This window comes from Sprattus sprattus (assembly GCF_963457725.1).
Source record: "Sprattus sprattus genome assembly, chromosome: 3".
NCBI classification, from domain to species: Eukaryota; Metazoa; Chordata; class Actinopteri; order Clupeiformes; family Clupeidae; genus Sprattus; species Sprattus sprattus.
This window is the reverse complement of record NC_137922.1, coordinates 9,559,603-9,581,675: the sequence shown is the minus strand read 5'-3', so window position 1 is coordinate 9,581,675 and position 22,073 is coordinate 9,559,603. Positions and strand designations below refer to the sequence as shown.

The 22,073-nt window shown below is 45.2% G+C and overlaps 1 protein-coding gene across 1 annotated transcript in view; it reads right to left on the bottom strand.

Moving 5' to 3' along the window:
• The window catches only part of erbin (erbb2 interacting protein), a 63,267-nt gene that overhangs the window by 26,418 nt on the left and 14,776 nt on the right, over nt 1-22,073 (bottom strand). The window contains exons 3-6 of the mRNA XM_080834131.1: nt 4,839-5,062; nt 3,323-3,440; nt 1,080-1,158; nt 116-205 (exon numbers count right to left, since the gene is read on the bottom strand). Coding sequence (XP_080690257.1) covers nt 116-205; nt 1,080-1,158; nt 3,323-3,440; nt 4,839-5,030 — 479 coding nt within the window. The 5' untranslated portion in view covers nt 5,031-5,062. The remainder of the gene's footprint in view (nt 1-115; nt 206-1,079; nt 1,159-3,322; nt 3,441-4,838; nt 5,063-22,073) is intronic.

The following is a 22,073-nucleotide window of genomic DNA, read 5'->3' as shown; positions in this document are numbered from 1 at the left end:
TAGGCAAGCATAGGCATATCTTTGTGTGCACGCACAAGAGAGTGTCTATTAAATTAGTGTATGAGTGTGTGTGTGTGTGTGTGTGTGTGTGCCCGTGATAAGAGCGGTTGCTTACCTGCCGAAGCTTGCTGGAAGGAACTCTAGGAAAGCATCATTCAGGTATAGTTGTGTGAGACTGAGGAGTTGGGTGAAGCCTTCTGGAAGCCTACACACACACACACACACACACACACACACACATTATAGTGGTTATTCACGCAACACAAACAGACCCTTCTACCACATTTCCTTCACTAGAAGCCTTGCGGCCATATAAATCACCATCCATTCACACCCACTAGAGAGCAAACAGGCCTGCCGATGAAGCGGCCCATGCAGTGTGACTGACATATGTCCGTCCCTCACTGCAGAGTGGCATTTCCAATAAGAGCATTTGACAGGTGCATGTCTAAGCCATTTACATTCAGCCCGGCTGCTCTCTCTGTGACACCGCAGAGAACCCCTATTGTTGGTGTGAATGTGTGAGAGGAGAAAAGAAAGAGAGAGGGAGAGGGGGATAGAGAGTGGGATGGCAGGAGAGAGAGAGAGAGAGAGGGAGGACTGGGGGGGGGGACGAATGAAGCTGTGGTCTGCTATGAATGTATAATTCATCCGAGTCATTATACAGGGCTCTAAATATAGCCCTCTCCCGAGTGCACCATTTCCCCTTGAAGAGGGGAAGTCCAACAAAGACCTAACAGGGAAACACTGACCACGGAGACGGAGTAAACCTATGTAAATGGGTGTGTTTCTTTATGTATGTCAGTGCAGGATAGACAGACACGTAGACACTCAGATAGAGAGATGGATATCGACAGCTGGAGATAGAGAGACTATGTGAAAGGGTGAGATGCTATGTCAGGATATAGCCATGTGCGTACATCCTTGTCTAGGCCTGCACGTCATAACGTACGTCGGGCTTTTTTTTCTTCAGTAATATTAATTGAAAATCACAGGTTATAAGCGTGATTAGGGTCATTGAAGAGCTTCATTGTCGTCTCATTGTTGTACAAAGGAGTGAACCTGAAATGGGGACTCACTTGGAGATGGGGTTCACGCTGGCCTCTACTATGGTCAGGACTTTGCAGTTCTTGATGTTTTCTGGGAACTCCTGGATGCCTGGAGAAAAAAGAAAACCAGACAGCATTTATTGGGTAGCCCTCTCAGGCAAACATTAAACAGAAAAGCAAAGGAAAAAAAACATGCAGGGGAACGTAAGAGAGAAGGGCAGGACCGGGAGGATGGGAGGAGGAAGCAGGGAGAGAGAGAGAGAGAGAGAGAGAGAGAGAGAGAGAGAGAGAGAGAGAGAGAGAGAGAGAGAGAGAGAGAGAGAGAGAGAGAGAGAGTGTGTGTGAGGTAAAGAGAGGGAGGTTGGAAAGTCATACAAGGTAGGGGAGGACCACAGAAAGAATGCTTATAAATCATGAGAGCATGAGATGCAAAGATACTTTGCCCACTTCCTTCCTTAAAGACCTAAAGACTGCAGTGCTGCATACGCACACATACACACATATGTGGAACTGCTGCCTAAGCACTCTCTCCTACACACACACACACACACACACACACAGGGTCTGAGTTTTTCTCTCAGCGAGGGTGAAGTTTGTGGCGAGGCACAGGGACTCGGTGAGTTTACCTCACAGAAGCTCGTGTTTTGTGAAGAAACCACTTAGCCAAAGAGAGCTCTTAACACTTGCTGGCCTTTCGTTCCTCGTTAAACAAAGCGCGTGCTGTTCCCCGCCTCAAATCTTGACCCCGTCAGACAAACAGGAACAAACACAGGACGTCCTCTCACTCTCACCTGCCTTTGTATTCTACTATACCCCCAACACTTGGCGACCGTGACTCACTTATCGGTGCACTTCACAATTCCCACTGGAACTGCTAGTATTGCTATTATTATTATTGCTATTATTATTATTATAATTTAGTGCACTTGGGTAAAGGCCTTCATTTTGTACCCGATTGTGCTTTATGCGCTATATGCCCACATTCAGCTCTATAGATTTGTTGTTAGGGGAAACTGTACAGGGTACATCCTGCTCTATTAAACCCAGGGACCCACGCCAACTCTGTTGTTAAGGGAGTCTCCAATTCCCTTTCCCAAACAACTGATTTCCATCGCGAGTAGGAGGAGAAGGCCTCCTGGTTTCAGAGTACGGTGTCAGAGAGGGGTAGTCAGTACAACACAACCCTGGCCAACCTTCAAGCTGGCACCTGTGCGCTCGACACAGGGGTAGGCCCCGTCAGAGCTCATAAATGTTTCACCAGTGAAAAGGAAGAAATGATAACGCTGGAAAAGTCCCTGGCATGCAATGCCACACCTGACAGGGGGTGTGGGGGGGGGGGGGGGGGAGAGAAATCCAATCACACCTGCAGTCTTTAACACCAGAGCACAATCTCCCTCCGAACACAAAGCCTGTTGCAACACCGCTCAGAAGAAAGGCTGAGCGAGACCGCTGAAGTGTGGCTTCATTTTCTCTCTGAGACACACCCACAGATACACACCCAGATACACACACACACACACACACACCGACACACACACACACACACAAGCTCGGTCCTGTCTATCCCTGCCTTATCAGATGAAACAAGGTGTCACAAGGAGGACAGGGGGGTGTAAGCAAGAGGTGTTTGTGTGCGAACAGTGTGTTTATGTTTGCATACAGTGCTGCAGGATGCTGGCCTCCCTGCTTACTCACGCTTCTATGTGGTGATCAATAACACATTTACAGGGGGAAGGGAGGTGGAGGGGGATCAATACTAACCCTAACCCCCTACTGAGCCAGGGTCCGGCTGCTCAGAGGCAACGCTGGGGATGCTCCATAAACTACACGCTAAAGCCAACTAATCGCACGGTATTCTACATCAGTCACTTATAAGCAAATCCAGAATGCTGGAACTGGAAAAAGCTACTGCTGGGACAGAAGTGTGCTATCTAATTTCCACCTGTGTGGAGACTAGGGAAGCAGACCCGCACATAGACCCGCACAAGGAAGGCACCAGAAGGGAAATGATGCATGATCAATGATGTATGGGCAGCGATGGTGGGCAGTGATGGTGGGCAGTGATGACGGGCAGCTGCTGTGTGATCTCTGCTTTCCTGGGCATTATAGGGTGAGGCCACCAAAGCAAATTAGCCCTGAGAAGAAGAACAGCTGCAACAGATCCCACACAGTCTCTGCAGTCTTATTATGAAGAATTGATCATTATGGTGATAAAAATAATGATGGTAATAATGATGATACAGCAGTCTGGGAGGAAGAGTGCTTCTGCTTACTGTTCTTGCTGACATCCAGCTCCCTGAGGTTGGTGAGGTTGGCGATCGCCGGGGGCAACACGGTCAGGTCATTATCGGGCATGCTTAGCCGATAGAGCAACTGGCAGTTGAACAGTTGCTGTTGAGAGAAAGAGAGGACGGGTTAAAATCACAATTTTATTTTGGAAAACAGTCCTTGTCCTTTTTTTTGGTTCAGAACACACACACCTCTCCTATCTACACACACACACACACACACACACACACACACACACACACACACACACACACACACACACACACAGGCCAATACAGGGAATCAGCAAGACTCCAGCTGATGTCTGGTGTTTAGCTGTGGCCATCCAGAAGGGTGGTATTCAGAGCAGTGGGGACTACTCGGGTTAACAGCTTGATGGGGTCTCATTTGAAGCTGATGAGCAGAACTAATTGAGTTTCTCCGTGTCTGACAGCACACTCCCCTCCCATGGGACGGCTGTGATGTTTATTAGACAAAGAGCAGGAGGAGGAGGAGGAGGAGAGAGAGTAGCTGCACAAGCAACCCACAAGTGTCCCTAAGGAGATGCAGTCTTGGCTGCATCACTTCCTCAAAATCCCCTCAGCCTGTGACCCACACGGTTGCTATAACCTGGTTTCTCTGTGATGATTGTAAACACTGCAGTGGTGTTTAGGGTAGAGTGTCAAGTGTTATGACTGATGCAGTGATAGGGTGCTGCTCGTGCGTCATATTGTCACCGTTGTGGAGCTTGAAAGTGCGTTGCTGTTGCTCTCTGGAGTTGGCTGGGCAGTGGGACGTCACCAAGACCTCTTTGGGCAGGGGAGGGCAACGCAAATCGGTTGTTTCAAAGCCACTCATAGAGGGAGCTGCAATATCACTTTTATGTGCCAAAAAAAAGCTCATGATGCCCTATTTAAGATTAAATGTTCTTAACCAAAACATACCAGTGGGGGTTGATAAATGCGGTTTACAACAAGGTATTAGAAATGTGTTGCAATGTACTTACACAAGACGCGCACTGTTGATTAATCAATGGAGGGTTAAATATGTTTTGGTTAAGGACATTTCATCAAAATAGGGCATACAGTCATTTCTTGGCATGTAGGAGTTTGTAAGACAAGGTGAGGCAGGTTGGCATTACGGAGTCTGTGCATATGTGTGTGTTTATATACTATTTTATCTTATCTGAGAATCCACATAACTAGCATTTATATGTGTGTGTGTGTGTGTGTGTGTGTGTGTGTGTACGCAAGAGTTACATCGTTGTCTCTTATTTAGAGATATTGGTTTTGCCAATATATCGGCCGCCATCTGCCCACTATATTGATATCGGTACTGGCCCTAAAAAAGACCTACTGGTCAATACCTAGTGCTGATCCTCTGAGTTCTTATAGTGTGTGCTCTGTATTAGTATGTAGTGTGCATAACGCAAAGTAATTGAAGACCAGTCATTCAGATGTGCTTTTGTGTGCGTGCATGGACAGTGTTGTGCTCTGTAATTTGCATTTTGGGGCCCCTTACTTTGGGCAGCTCCTCGATCTGGTTGGCGTCGAGGTAGAGCTCCTCCAGGGTCTTCTCGAAGCTGAAGATCTCCTTGGGCACGTGCTCCAGACTGCAGTGGGAGTAGTCCAGCGAGGTGACGGCCTCCTCCTCGCCCCTCAGGCAGCGGCACGGCACCAGCCGCACTAGCAGGCTCCGCTTGCTCGACATCATCAGGGAATGATCACACCCTCCCGCCTGGACCTCTGTGATGGGGGGGAGAGAGGGAGGAAGCATTAGAGAAGATGGGTCAGTTGCGTTGTTATTGCCACTGAGCAAAAGATGAGCTTCAACAAGTACACCATGTGGTTTGGATGACACATTTGTGTCTAACTTGCTGTGTTAATGCTAATCTGACGGACACCAGACATTAGTGTTTTTTTTTGCAGGGTTTATACCAAAGTCGCTGCACACATACACCACATCTTCAAACAAATAGGTATGCAGGTGAATGTAAGATCATCTTTGTTTGATGGTTAGCGGTAGCCACAATTCCATTGTGTAACATTTTAAGCAGTAAAGTTGTTCTGAAATCCTTATAGGTTTAGTTTTATTGTGCATTGATTAAACAGAATTAATGTGCATTTAAAAATCATCCTTCTTCTGTTATCGAAAAAATAAATAAACAAACAACAACAACAACAAAAAACACCCTTCACCGTCCTAAACAAGACCTGTCACTGAACCCTGAATTCTAAATGAAGTGACCCGTACACGGACTTATTTACTGGTCACTTGAGACTCGAGCTCAAGAAGCAAAAGGTCGCTAGAACTTTGACCTGGACCTGACGTTAAGTGTCTGCCCAACAGCACCGCAAACAGCGGCGGGTCAACTGGTCAGCCACAGCTCTGCCAACAGAGAGTACAATCAGAGCACCTTGAATGCACCGAGGAGAGTCCACCTTACTATGGTGGGTGTTTCACGGCACTGCAATAGACAACCTGTGTTGGATAACAACAACAAAAACCTTCACATGAGAGGCCAACCTGAAACAGAGCTGTTACATCAGCGCAGACCTTTCCCCTGTTGCCACAACAGCAGGCTGAGAGCCTATATTTACATTTATAGCAGAGACCACACCTCTCTGATAATTGAATCGGAATTTGAATGGTCATTCACTGTCTACAAAACACAAAACAATGACGCAAAGACCGTCAAGTGTGCGTACCATTGTTTGCAATTGCTCCCCCCCTCCTCCTCTTGGAAATGGCCCTCTCACTGCGGACTAGTGGTGAAAAACTGCTCTCGGCACCCAACATTACGCCCTTCCAAACAAACAAACAGGAACCGTAACAAATACCCCAGAGAGTGCAACCTCTGCCACCTACATACTCAAACCTGTGCTCAAGGTGTGAACAACAACATAAAGGACCCTTCACCCTGCATTCAGACTGCTGCTTGTTCTGCAGTCTCCACTGATGAGAGCTGTACCGGTCATAATCACACACTGCTGCGTACCACGATAAGAGGCCATCGCCATGGCAATGCCATCATGCGGGGGCCTTCAACAGCCATAAAGGCTGTGGTTTCAGAGAGGTATTTGACGATAGGATTGATTTTATAAACCCCCACTGCGCCTACATTTTTAAGAGGCTGTTGAGACTCAACGCAGGAATCGAGCTTCCTGAAACAATTCCATCTCCTCTCAATGACTGCTTTTGCAGTATGTATATGTTTTTTGTCTGTATGTATACATCAAGCGTTCACAACTGAATATATTACAGTCATTTGGTGTTCATTACTCCTCTCTTAAGGAAAATGACAAATTATGTGACTAGTCACTTCATAACATATACAGTGCTGTGCCAAAAGTTTAGGCATCTGTCTTAAAGCAGGCATTTCCCATCTTCCGCATTAGTCTGTCAATAGAAACATCATATTTAGATATTTCAAACACAGTGAAAATAGTGAAATGTAATCCTCAATTCAGAGCATTATTTCACACGCACCTAACGCACCCACCTTTAGCACAGTACTGTACATCTGACTGTAAGCATAATAGTAAATGTAAATGCAACTAAAAGTGCAAATCCTGAATGACAATCCTGAATGCAGATGTAGCTGAATGTAAATGTTGAGTGCAGATGTTGCTGAATGTAAATGTTGAGTGCAGATGGAAGTGAATGTAAATGTTGAGTGCTGGGTTTTTTCAGCCAGAGAGGAGAGCAGGCTGAGGTCTGGAGAGTCTGCAGTGTGCTGTCAGGTCACTGGGGTGGAATGAGGGCTCCTCAATGAGAGCCTTGTAACGGGAGAAAGGAGAATGTCACCCCCCCCCTCCCCATCACACACACACACGCCAAAGAGTGTCTTAGTATCTCTGTGTGTCTGTGCGAGTGTCAGTAGAAGTGACTTTGTGTGAGTGTGTGCACGTACACCATGCAACTGATATTTATGGTGATTAGTTATATGAAGGTCAGTTTGTCTCAGAACCTCAGAAAGGGGAGGAGAGGATGGACGGGGAGAGAGAGAGAGCGAGAGAGGATGGAGAGAGCGAGAGGAGTGGAGAGAGCAAGAGAGAGGAGTGGAGAGAATCAGAATGAGACAGAGTAACAGCAGTGAATGAGATGGAGGCACGCCAGGGGCCAGGAGAGAGACACAGAAGCAAAAGCAAAGAGAGCGGGGAGGACAGAGAGAGACGTAGAACATGAACAGAGAGGACAGGGATGAATCGACAGGCGGCTCCAAAAAATGCCCTCCATACGCGGGAAGAGACACAGAAAAAGGGAAGCGAAAGGATAAGCGAGAAAGTGTGTGTGTGTGTGTGTGTGAGTGTGTGTTTCACAGAGCCAAAAGACAGCTCCAGACATAACCCCATCCCCCTCCCCCTAGCATAGAGCCTGGGGCCCTCTGGGTCACCACTGGGGGTTACCATGGTGATCAGTGACTGTGCCTGGGTAAAACAGTCTCAGCCATGACGGGGCTTGCACACACACAAAAGTCTGACCAATAAATCAGTTGGCCAATTCCACTGGTGTATCGGTATGACAATGTTACCAATAACAGCTTAAGTATGGCATAAAGAAACCTGAATTCATAGATGTTGTTTTGTGGCAAGAGACAATCAGGGGCCATTCATAACTACCTTAGCGGATTGGCCTTTTAGTTCTTACTGGATCATTAGTGACAAAGTGATAAGAGGATCAGGAATCCAAAGCGAATCCAAAAGCCTACTTTTAATTGGAACGACCAGGTCAATAACCAGGATTTTCTGTTGATGCTTAAACTGACCCTAACATCCATGCACACAAACACAAAACACTTACACGTGAATACACACACACACTTACAGACACACACGCACACACAGGCTGTGCGATATGGTCTAAAAATCATATCTCTATTTTTAGGTTGAAGGGCGACACACACTTTGGTATTTTCTATGCAGTGGGCTCAATGTTCACTAGTTTGTCAAAGCCACATGCGAGAGGTCACAAGACCCCAGTAACATTCTAGAACACTGCTGCTTATCTCTGGGAACTTTGAAATAACCAAGGGAATATTGAAATACTAACATTAATTAATAATATCAAATATTTATAAAAAAAAATCAAAAAACAGTTCATATTGATTAAAAGATAAGAATCTGGGCCCATACTCGTAAAGCATCTTCATGCTAAAAGTAGCTCCTAACTTGGTGATTTAGAAGAAGTAAAACGTTTTTAAAAAAGTGTATCGAGTATCACTGTATAGAGTAGAATCACTGTATCGCGATACCATCGTTATCGTGGGCAACGTACGGGGATGGTATCACTTTGTGAGTTACTCTGATTCCCACCCCTACTGTCTACACAAATGAGTCATCATATACTGCAAATGCATTTTGAAAACTGTGCGCAAATACTCACTCTGTCGTTAGCGCGTTCCGTTATTATTTCATGTGTAGACAGTCCCATATTTATACCTCGTTCTTTTGTGATAGGCTATGACGTGCATGCCTCCTTACCGGCACAAAGCTGTCACTCATCAGCCAAGCACCGAGGTAATGAAAGCAAGACTTGACATGAGCCATAGCAACGGAGCTTAGGAGTTCATGTTTTTCCTCTGTAAAAGTGGCCCCAGCAGCTTTGTCAATAGGATTTAGGAGAACATTTTAAGTTCGAAACTTTAAGTGTGATTTAAGAGTACTCTTAGTGGTAAGATCAAATGCTTTGTGAATATGGGCTAATAGCAATAACAATCTTACACACTGCTCTTGGGAAAATATACATAATCTACTGAAGTGTAAGCCCAGGCCGCAAATATGCTCACGAGAGAGCAAAGAAAATCTCCACTTGACAGTTCAACTAAGTGATATAGTATACAGTTAAAAAAGCCACGTAATCGTAAACCTGCCATCAAACATGTACAACCTTTACTCACCTAACCACTGACAAAACTCGCAGTACAGCAAATATAAGGACAACATCACAATTGCAGGATTGTTTTATTTGTGTACAGATGATTATGCTAGCACAAATTACACAACTGCAAGAGCTTTGGAAGAAACCAAAGAATATACAAAAATAAAGATATCATAGCAGGTAGGGATGCACCAATCCGCTTTTTTCACCTCCGATACCGATACCGATATCTGAGGTTTAGTATCAGCCGATACCGATCCAATACCGATATTAAAAAACAGCGCGAAACTATGGTAACTGTGTGTATGTGTGTGACCACACGTGCGAGAGGGAGAAATGAGGAGTGCATGACATGAGATCTTGGTGCATTTTTTGCTCATTTGCTTCTTAACATCATGTCTAGTCATCAATATCAATTCATAACATAGGCTAAAAATAATCACAAATAATGTACGTTCTAACTAGCGCTAGTGTTCATATTAGTTAGCAAATCATATATCCACTAGCGTCAACTTTTACGTTACATTGTAGAGGCTCAGCATGGTGACCTGTTAATGTATTTGCTGGTTCTAGTCTATTAAAAGACCCACGATTACCAAAGCAGTATTCTTTATCTCCCTTTAATGTGCATTCATGAATTTCCATTACATGACGATGTGTGTGATCCTACATATGTGTGTGTCTGCAATGAGAATGGGGACTAATTAGCACTGCACTGAATTACTTTAACATGAGTTATTGCTACACGAAAACAATTACACAACTAATATTACTTGATACATGAACCCATCTTTATTACAGCTAATCAACATCAGGACATTACTAAATCTCCGCTTAGCATGCTAATCGCTACTAATAGCAACGTGCACTCATAATACACTACGTATATACGTAAACATAAAAAAAATAATTTAAAAAAAAACATTTTTTTTATTGTCACCGATACCCGATCTAGAAATGTCTTCAATATCGGTACCGATACCGATACAAATATCGGATCGGTGCATCCCTAATAGCAGGTAGGGTAATAATCTTCTGTCGTTTTGAGAAGTACATTAATTAAAAAAGATCCAGAGCCAACACATGCGCGGCATTTAGGAAACGTGCTGCAAATTCAGACAACACTACACATTACAGAAACGGACTGGAAATTCAGACATCACTACACATTCCAGAAACGTACTGCAAACTCCACACACACACACACACACACACACACATCACAATGCTAGTGTTTCCTTGGGACACTAAAACGCGATGAATGCGTATGGATATGCTTGTTGTTGTTTGCCAAAGAAGAAGAAGAAGAAGAAAGAAGAAGAAGAGCTGTTGTCTGTATTCACACCAGACAACCCCCCCCCCCCCCCCCCCCCCCACACACACACACACACACACACACACACGACAGAAAGGGGTGTTGGTGGAGTATAAGCGTGTGTTGAGTGTGTCAGTGGGAGGAGTAAGACCTCTGGATGCAGGAAATGCAGCACAGTGCAAAACACTCTTCAAAGCCAATATGCTTCTTCCTTAGAGCACTGCTAACAAATACCATATACACTCGCTCTCTCTTGTCTTCTCATATAGACACACACTCTAGTATTTCAATTCAAAGATATTCAAAGATATTATATTCAATTATATTTTTCTTAAAGTGATGGTTTACCATCACTGAGGATTCCTACATGCATGCAAGCAGGCACGCTAAAACACAACCACAGAGAAACATATTTGTGACAGCACAGACCGGAAGTTTGTGCGTGCTTGTCTCTGAAGGCCGACAGGAATGCAGAAGAAACATGATTCAAAGAAATCACAGAGCCTGCAGGCTAAAAACAACCACACACACACACACACACACACAGATGGGGGTGCGTCTCTCAACTGCACAACACACTCCACTCCCAAAAGCAGAGGGCACAACTAGACCCACAGCTATGTGACCTGAATGTGTGGTGAGGCCCAGGCTCCAGTTGGAATGCCACTGCACTTGACCCGAGTCAGAGAGGGGAGATAAAGGCAGAAGTCTCTCACAAGCAGCAGTAGAACACACTCGTGTGAGTCACCCGCTCTTTCTGGGTCTCAAAATAGGACTGATCTGAGTTCAGTATTTTTAATGATTTCATTTCTTTCACTAAGAATGATTACAACCACAGCGCAGTGTTTTAGAGTCCACCCTAAATCTGGCTTGTTTTAAGATGCTGTTAGAGAGGCATAAAGAGCCAGGACCACACATACTGGGCTTGGGTACTACTGGGTTCTGTGTAGAAGCAGAACCGGTGACTTCTGTGCCTGAGTATTTCACTCAGCTCCGTGGAGGAGGAGGAGGAAGAGGAATGCAGGGCGAAGCTAGAGCAAAGCGCAGAATCCCACCAACAACTAGGTCAACCCAGGAGAAGTGGAGAGAGGGGGAGGAGAGAGAGAGAAGGAGAGAGTGAGATGGAGAAGGGGGAGACAGAGAGGTGGGCACTGATGTTTGGTGCAAGCACAAACAAGAGAGCGATAAAGAGAGACAAGGGGGGGGGGGGGGATAGTTTAGGTCATAGAAAAAGGACAGAATGTTAAGAGAGAGAAAGAAAGAGATGGAGGGAAACAGAGATAGAAAGTGAGTGCAACACACCACCCAGGCTGTCTCGTGGCTGTGTGTGTGTGTGTGTGTGTGTGTGTGTGTGTGTGTGTGTGTGTGCACCAGCCAGGGGCCATGCCGTTTCTACAGTGGCCTTTAAAGGGATTTTTAACACGTCACTGTAACTCCCCGTTTTCCCCCGTTCTGTGGCCTCTTACTGCTCACTACCTTTCAGATCTGCAAGGCCAAAGTTCACATTTTTCCCTTCATGGATAATCTAGGCCTGGAGAAACACTGGGATTGGCTGGTGTGTGTGTGTGTGTGTGTGTGTGTGTGTGTTCTGCAAGAACGGGCATCACAAGGGGGGCATTCCCTCCCACTGATAAGGTGAGTACATTTTCATACGCTGGAGTATATGACAACAAGCCATGCCTCTACACACACACACCTCTAGCTGATACAACAGGCCTGCATTTGGGTCAGGTTAAGGGTTAGCAGCAGCAGCACAGCACCTTCCCTTTACCCACCTGCTGGCAAAGAGCCACCTCTGTGTGTATGTGTGTGTGTGTGTGTGTGTGTGTATGTGTGTGTATGTGTGTGTATGTGTGTGTATGTGTGTGTATGTGCGTGTGTGTGTGTGTGTGTGAGATAAGGTTTTGTCTGTTCAGTAAGGGTTTACAACTAAAGTCTTCTTCTTAGGTACCAAAATAGCAAGTAACTCTGCTGAGCACAGCTACATAATACAAGCAATCAGGACTACCCTAGCCCCTTATTTCAGAACATCTTTCTCTCTCACTCTTTCTTAATTTCTCTTGTGCGCACGCACGCACGCACTCCCTCTCTCTCTTTCTCTCTCTTGTGCCCTCTCTTTCTCTCTCTCTCTCTCTCTCTCGTGCGCACTCTCCCACGCTCCTTAGTTTCTCTCTGAAGGGATAGGAGGCCTCTAAAGTGTTCTCTAACTACAATGGCCAACAGAGAGTGCTGAGGCGGCCGGTATCGGTGTCAAGGGCATTCTGCTGGAGAGGGGAACCTGCTGGTCCGGTTCTCCAGGGCAGGTTTGCTTCTCAGGGACAAGAGTCTCCCCCGTTCTCCAGAGAGTGAGTGCGAAAGAGAAAGAGAAAGAGCGCTGAGGCCCAAAGGGTGAGATGAGAACAAGAGGTGTATTGTCTGGGTGAATTCATTATGAGATGAGGGTGGTAATCTGATCTGTGGGAGGGAGGGAGAGATAGAAGAGAGAGAAACTCAGCGAGAGAGTCCTCTCTGTCCTCATCTCTCAGACCAGGAGGCTGGTGTTTTAATCTAAGTAAGTATGTGTGTGTGTGTGTGTGCGTGTTTCTGACTCAGGTCCTCTGCTCTGCTTAGACTGCCTCCCAGTTTTAAATGGCTTTAAAGCACTCCTGTCAAAACATTTTATGAGCACCGACTGATTTATCCTGTATTTGTTGCAGGGTAGTTTAAAAAGGTTGGTACAAAAATGGCCTTTGCTGGGGGCAGCTCACCATAGAGCGAGGTGAAGTAAACTGCTTTAAAAGCAGAAAAAAAATGTTACAAAATGAAATAAAAACTTGTATGCAAAAAGTGTTACCCTTTGGCTAGTTTAAAAGTGCTAGCTGTAGGCTAGATACATTGAAGTGTGCTAGATGTGGGCTAATTTAAAAAGGTGGGTGTGCTAACTGTAGGATAGACTGAAAAGCTAGATGTTAGCTATTGCCTCTTTTAAAGACTTGGGGTGCTAGCTAGTGGCTAGTTTAAAAGAAGCATTAACATGTGTTGTCAGAGGGCCAAGATAGATGAGAAGAGGGAGCAGCAAAAAAAGCACTCAACCTCGTCCACTTCTTTCCCAAATGTCAAGCTGAGTGTCCGGTACCACTAGCACACAGTGTTCGAGACAAGTCAGCACACTGGATCTCCACTGGACTTCACCCTGAATCTCCACAGGGGAACAAAGAAATCGGATATGAAATCATAATCAGCACAGAGCAGTCGCCTCAATCTCCAGCTGCTACTGCCACTTCAGCCAATCAACGCCCCCACCACAGCCCATCATCCAATCAGCACGCGCACACACAGAGGGAAATGTCGGCCAATCAACGCACCCATGAACATATGACTGGCGTGTTTCCTGAGGCACGCAACAGCAAAGCCACAGAGACGGCGGTTTCCTTGACAACAACAAAAAAAAAAAAAAAAAAAAACTTTCCATTGGAGGCTGTATCTTGGGCTTGGTAACACCCAGAGGGGAAAAGGGTGAGCCCTTGGAGTAGTGTTCCTAAAGCCCCGCCAAAAAAAAAAATTGCGCAGAGTAAACGACTACTCAGAAAACCTTATCAATTTCTACGCCAGCTGGCTTGTAGCGAAGGCAACCCAAGAGCCCTGTCCACTGGATCAGAAAGTCATAGAGCAACCAGGAAGAGAAGGGATGGGGGTGGAGTGGAAAGAAGGAGACGGATGGACACAGACGAACAGAGAGAGAGAGAGAGAGAGAGAGAGAGAGAAAGAGAGAGAGAGAAAGAGAGGCAGACACAGGCAGACCTGGCTGCCCAGTGAGGAGAGACTGTGCTCACAATGCAGTCTGGGGGCCATAGAGACAGAGGTTCACTTCCTCACGGAATGCCCGAAATATGAAATCATTAGAAAAGATTCATTTGATAGTAGTGCTGTAGCGATGCGTCGATGACGTCGACGCGTCGATTTCAAAATTACGTCGACGCCATATTTTTACGTCGACGCTTCGCCACATACACGTGGTTGACCCAAACAGAAACAAACATTGCGCAAGGACTGAGAGAGCAGAAACCCAGGGAATTGCTTGGCGCCATTAGTTGATATTGGCGATCTAATGTAGTGAATCATGATACTATAAGCTGACCAACACCATGACTTAGCTCTCTGTGCCGTTTGTTCATGCTTAGTTGCCGTGTTCTGCAACCGTAAGTTAACGTTAACTAAACTGACACACTAGTAGCTAGCTAACGTTAACTACTAGCAACCAAGCACGAACAAACTGCACGGAGAGCTAAGAAGATAGTTTGCTAGCACCACCGAAGTGCGCAGAGCTCAAGCTACACAACACACTGAACAAACGTTAAATTAATGTAACCAACGTTACTTATTGTCCCCTTCACGAGAGACAATGGGGTGCGTTTCTATCTCCATTCTCAAACGCACCCTATTGTCTCTCGTATTTAACGTTTGTTCAGTGTGTTGTGTAGCTTGAGCTCTGCGCACTTCGGTGGTGCAACCAAGCACCAACAAACGGCACAGAGAGCTAACTCATGCTGTGGTCATTTACGAGTCAAACACATAACATTAGACTAACGTTGGCCAGCTTATAGTATGTATCATGATTCACTACCACGTTAGATCGCCAATGTCAACTAATGCAGCCAAGCAATGTCCAGGACAGGGCTGCACATAAGGTGGTGCGCAGTGCTCATCAATGAATGAATGTTTTTATAAGCACTGAAAACATTTAAATGAATGAGCACCACATCCAAATGTGATAGGGCTCATTTGAGTACCAAACGTTTTTACTGTGAACTCTAGATAAACATGAAATGCATTGTTGGACTTTTGCTGTGCAAAACGGTGCTCATTAAAGTATATTATTAAGATTTTTTGGGGTATTTATTTGAGATACATTATGGTTTTAATCGAGCAACAGAAAAATAATCGTTAGACTAATCGTCCAATTAGTCGTTAGATTAGTCGACTATTCGATAAAATAATCGCCAGATTAATCGTTTTGAAAATAATCGTTTACCCCCAGCCCTATTTGATAGTTCAATCTGGTCATCCCAGGCTTTCAAACGATCACAAGCGAGGCAAAATTGCCATATATATACTTGGGGAAGACTGCTGGGTATGTGGCAGCCTGCCATAACCTAAGGAACAGCCAGTAAGGCCACAGAATGCCAAACGAACTGTGTGTTTGTTATTATTTTTGGAATATTATTCTTGTTGATTTGTTGATTATTTATACTCAACTCTGTTCATTTTATTTTTGTCTTTTTGTATGTCTATGTAATATGTATGTGTTGAATCAGCTTTGGCAATAGTGTTAAAAAACATTCATGCTAATAAAGCTTCTTTGAATTGAATTGAAATTGAATTGAATTGAATTGAGAGAGAGAGAGAGAGAGAGAGAGAGAGAGAGAGAGCGAGAGAGGCACACACAGACAGACAGAGAGGAAGAAGGAAAGCCAGGGTGACCTGGGAAGGGAGATAGGGAGATGACTGGCAGGGTGATGTCAGGGGGAGAGTGGGAGGAGAGAAATGGAGTGAGCAGAGAAAGAGAGGGACAGCGAGAGAGGAGACAAGTGTGTGTGTGTGTGTGTGTGTGTGTGTCTGAGAGAGAAAAGACCACATAAGAGAGGGTGACAGACAGAAAAAAAAAAAGAGTGAGACAGAATGTTAGTATGAAGAAGAGAGACAGAAAGTTTGTCTGAGTGAAAAAGGGAGAGAGAGAATAACTTAGAACTAGAAAATGCATTTCCTGAAGGAAATACCAGTGCATGAAATGCAAAGGTTAAGAAAGGAAGAAGAAAAGAAAGAAGAGTGAAAGAAGGAAAGAAGAAAGGAAAGAAGAGTGTAAGAAGGAAAGAAGAGTGAAGAAAGGAAAGAAAAGTGGAAGAAGGAAAGAAGAGTGGATGAAGGAAAAAAGAAAGGCAAGAAGAGTGGAAGAAGGAAAGACAAAAGGAAAGAAGAGTGAAGAAAGGAGAGAAGAGTGGAAGAGGGAAAGAAGAAAGGAAAGAAGAGTGAAAGAAGGAAAGAAGAAAAGAAAGAAGAGTGAAGAAAGGAAAGAAGAGTGGAAGAAGGAAAGAAGAAAAGAAAGAAGAGTGAAATAATGAAAGAAGAAAGGAAAGAAGAGTGAAGGAAGGAAAGAAGAGTGTAAGAAGGAAATAAGGAAAGAAAGAAGAGTGACAGAAGGAAAGAAGAAAGGAAAGAAGAGTGTAAGAAGGAAAGAAGAGTGAAGAAAGGAAAGAAAAGTGGAAGAAGGAAAGAAGAGTGGATGAAGGAAAAAAGAAAGGCAAGAAGAGTGGAAGAAGGAAAGAAAAATGGAAGAAGAAAATAAGAAAGGAAAGAAGAGTGGAAGAAGGAAAGAAGAGTGAACAAGAGTGGCTCTGGATGAAGAGATAAAGAGAGAGTGAAAATATTGAAAAAAGGAGATAAAAATGGAGTGAAGAAGAGAGATTGGGTGTGAGAGAAAGTTGACAGAGAGAAAGATGGAGAGATGGAGAGAAAAAAAAATAGAGAATGGATGGTGTCTTAATGTTCCTAGTTACAGTTAAATTGAGAGGGACAGAGAGAGAAGAGGTTCTTTGGATTTGGCACAGGTGTCAGTGAAGCATACTAAGGCAGAAGGCAGTAACTTCTATGTTAAAGCTCAGTGGTATGATAACAATGGAATAATGACCCTATTAATTAATCAGTAGTAATACTATTTCATTTATCACAATTACCAATACAATGATTATCACACACACACACACACACACACACACACACACACACACACACACCATTGAATTATCACATTAAGCACATAAAACAATGAACTTGAATTGTCACATGAAACACATGAAACATCTATGTCAGTCCATTGGGGTGTGTGTGTGTGTGTGTGTGTGTGTGTGTGTGTGTGTGTGTGTGTGTGTGTGTGTGTGTGAGAGAGAGAGAGAGAACGATAGAGAATGAGGCCCATTTTCCCCCTCCACATGCCCCCGCTCGCCAAGCGAAGTTACCCGATTTAGATGCACCTTTTTCGGACTAGCCACAGGCACTGGGTGGGGGAATAGCCCGATAGCTTAGCATATCTGCCATGCAATTCTAATGGTAATGCTACCTAGCTTGGTATGCTAACTGTCGGTAGCCTATACATCGTGAAATCAACCAAAATACTGATGTCACTGGCTTTAATTTGATAATGGCATGTTAGTAGTACATTTAATATCAGTACATTTGTTTAATTACTGCTGATATTTTACAAATACGTCAAAAACTCATTTTTGACCAAACTTGAAGTTACGGTCTTTTGCCTTAGCACGGCAGAGAGTAAAGCACAGGTGCAAGCCAGTTTAAAGACCCTATTATGATGTCATAATGGCCCAATGTAAGTCAATGGGAGAAATTTATATTCGTTTTTCTTTAATATCTTAAAAAGTATAAAGTTTAGAAAAGTGAAAAATACATAGCATAAGTGTCGTTTACAAGACCTACGCGACAAAGTTTGAATGAAGTTTCTACGTTAAGCGGTTCGGGCTGAATTAATCGCAGAAAAAGGTAACAAGAATAAGAAGAAGAAGAAGCCTAGGAATAACAATACAGGGCATTTCATGCACTGTAATGAGAAGTGTGAGGGAGAGGGAAGGGAGGCCATAAATAGCAGTGCAGTTAAAAGCCTGCCGCTGCCGGTGAGTGTTTAATTAAACATGGCGGTGGGCTGACACAGACAGCACAGGAGAAGAGGGGAGAACAGGGAGCGAGGGTGTAGAGGACATGGAGAGAGGAGGAGAGGACCGGGAGAAAGGAAAGGGAGAGAGGAGGAGAGGACAGGGAGAAAGGAAAGGGAGAGAGGAGGAGAGGACAGGGAGAGAAGAGGAGAGGAAGACAGGGAGAGGAGGAGAGGACAGGGAGAAGAGATGTTATGAAAGGAGAGGGTTAAAATTAGGTAAAAACTTTAGGTGTGTATACAAATTTGACACCTCCCTGAGATTCTTGAAAAATATGCATGCACACACACCCCAGACACACACACATAATAATACACCCCCCGCCCATCCACAAGCTGTAATGGAACAATCCTCACATCTGTCATATGTTTTCAATCAATCATCCATCTTTTCAAATATTCAGTAATCATCCTTGGGGTTCTATCCTTTATTTCAGCTTCTGTAGTTCAAACTCTCCCTGGATTTCACAAACAGAGGAGGGTGCGCGCACATACACACGCACACGCAGTCACGCACACACACTCACACATACTGAAGACAAAGACCCTTACTCAGGCTTATAATGGCTCATCTGTGGAGCCTTCAGTACTATGTTTTCCAAGAGCAATAAGTCCTGTTCTACTTCCCCTGCGAACAGATTTAATGGAACGTTGCTGTCAAACAACAATGCAGGATTGCTCAGGCTGTGCCTCAGCAGTGGACACACACACAGGGACACACAGACACACAGGTATGCCGGTCAGGTGACTGGCCTAATCCTGTGCCAAGGAACCACTGAGTTTGTGAGTTTGATACAGATTTGTGGGTGTGTGTGTGTGTGTGTGTGTGTGTGTGTGTGTGTGTCACATGTTGTGTGGCACAATTTCTACCTCCGGCCCCTCCTCACTCGTCCAATCAACGCCCAGAAGACCACAAACTGACCAGCACCTCCCCTCACCACACCACACACACCCAACCACATGACAGAAGAGCCCCAAAACACCCCTAAGTGTTAAAGAGGGTGAGCAGAGCGCTGGTGATGGCACAACATAAACGTCTTCGATATGATGTGTAAACAACACAGTGACAGTGAGCTGAAAGATACTATACTTAAAACAAACAACTCAAGTGGCTAAACACTTCACACATGTCTTCAAAAAGATGCCAGCGCCTCGTTCCTTGGTATGCAAGGCTGGCTGACAGCGACACGCAAGTGCGGTGGGACTTGAGACACACACACACACACACACACACACACACACACACACACACACACACACACTCACACACACACTCACACACACGTAGAAACACAGGCGACCGCAAAAAAATACTTGCGCACATAAGTTCATGCAAAGATAAACAGACACACACAGACACTTAAATCTACTTGAGTCGGAGTCAGATGCCACAGCACTTTGGGGTAGTTTGGTGCTGGGGTCGCCGAGTTTCCCGGCCGCTGTGATGTGAGACTTGGCAGGGGCTTGTCTGATGCACCGCGCCTTTCCAGCTCATTTGGCCGAGAGAACATCTCCTCCGCACAGAGACGCAGGCCGCCACAGACTACAGCTGTACAGCTTCATTACCAAAGACGCCCTGTGACAGCTCCTGCTGCGTGTGTGTTTGTGAGTGTGTGTATGCATGCGCATGCGCTTACATTTGATGCTGTTCCTCAGTCTCAGCAAACATTTCAGACACATTCAGGTCAGCTCTTGCTCTCTCTCTCACACTCTCTCACACACACACACACACACACACACACACACACACACACACACACACACACACACACACGTTACCTGCTGCACACATGAAAACATCTGTCAGCATGCAGAGGTACTCAAACCTTTAGCAAAACCCTTCTAGATGAAAAACCCCAGCTATTAATAGCAACTGTGCACTCATGTAAGCAGACCACAGCTAACGACACACACACACACACACACCTTCAAAGGAACCTTACTTAAGAGGAACAAGTTTTTTTTTTTTATATACTCACCTCAACCAACACCTCTGCACTTGATCTCTGCTAAAGGGGGGGGCTGTTTACATGTATGCAACCAGCAGCACTGAGATTAATGTGAGTCAGCGAGTTGAGCTTTCATCAGTCCCCCACACTTTACCACTCCCAACCCCCCCCCCCGAAAGAGGACAGGACAACGCAGGGGTGGATAGGATTTGTCCTCAAACTCCCTTTCAGCCCCCTGCATCAAAGCAGATCAAAGCTGATGTTCAACACAATTACATTAAGGAGATGGCCTCCCAAACCACTTGTGCAGGAAAAGCCACAGTGGCTGTGCATAAATCATTGCAGGCCGCTGCTGCTTGTGGTGCTCTCGGTTGGTGTTTGTCACTTGAGGAGAGGCATATCTGAGGAATAACAAACACGGATGGGATGGGCTATGCTGCCGAGGAGGCCGTGGCGATGCAGACAAGATCTTCCACGACTGATGAAGCAGGCCACCCCCTGACGACAGGGATCATGTCGCCACAACACAGAGATGCCACACCGATTGGAGCTAACCGCTAGCGATGGGGTGTGTGTGTGTGTGTGTGTGTGTGTGGGTGTGGGTGTGGGTGTGGGTGTGGGTGTGGGTGTGAGTGTGGGTGTGAGTGTGTGTGAGTGAGTGCACACCTGTCCATGTCTGTGTGTGTGTGTGTGTTTACACACATGTGCATGCGTGTTAGTATTTGTGTCTGTGCGTTCACGTGTGTGTGTGTGTGTGTGTGTGTGTGTGTGTGTGTGTGTGTGTGTGTGGGGGAGGTGTTGCTGTCACGGTGTTGGACTCGCCACACACAGTGCTCAGACCTCTGTAATCATCAGCGTGGTTATTCTACCAGGCACAATTAGCACAGGATCGGCCCGGCGTGCAGCAAAATAGCAATTTTCCTCTTAGAGCAGATAGGGAAATAGAGACGTCTCCCGCCGACTACAGAGTGCCTCACATTCCCCACTGGGAGATTATCATTTGGTGATCTTAAGTGAATCCCATATAATGTCCTGCATTAATAACAATAATTAATAAAAACACTTAAAAGATAAGTCTCCAAAGTCACAAAATATCTGTTCATAGTAACAGATATTAAAAGTGTATTATCCAGCTGTATTTGTGAAATATAAGTAATAAAATACAAAAGTTCAAAAGGTCATCCATTGACATGCACCAAAGAACGGAATCCAAGAGAAACGGCAACAACAGAAAGCGTGCACTGATGTGAGCTGAGAATGATGATGAATCCGATTCATTACTCATGCTCCATCAGTCACACGGAGAAGGCGTCTCAGTCTGTGACGACACACTACCTGCCCATCGCTGCAGACTCCAAGGTTTGTCACGACAGGAAACACAGAATCAGACAACCTGCATGCATGCACGCACACACGAACACAAACACAGACACAGACACACAGGTTCGCTGCAAAGCTGTGAAACTCAGAGTTGCATGAACACACACACACACACACACACACTTCTAGATAATTAAGTTTGCTGGGCTGGATAGGAGAGCAGCGGCGCAGAGCTTAGCAACACCAGAAAGAGAAAGAGGGGGAGGGAGAGAGAGAGAGAGAGAGAGAGAGAAAGAAACACAAGAGGGAGAGAGAGAGAGAGAGAGAAGGAGAGAGAGACAGAGGAACTTGCATTAGGAAAAAGTACCTACTGCTCTAAATCACCACCTCTGTCTGTCTCCCAACACACGCCCTATCTCCACACACCCTCGGACACCAGGACTGGAACATTTACATGAATCTGTCAGCGAATGCTCTTGTCCTATAGAAAAAAAACCTGTGTCTGAAAATGAACCCCCTGACCTAACCACTCTCATGCTTTTGCAGACCACGGCTGAGAGATCACACTCTTGTAAAACTTACCCTAGAGTTAT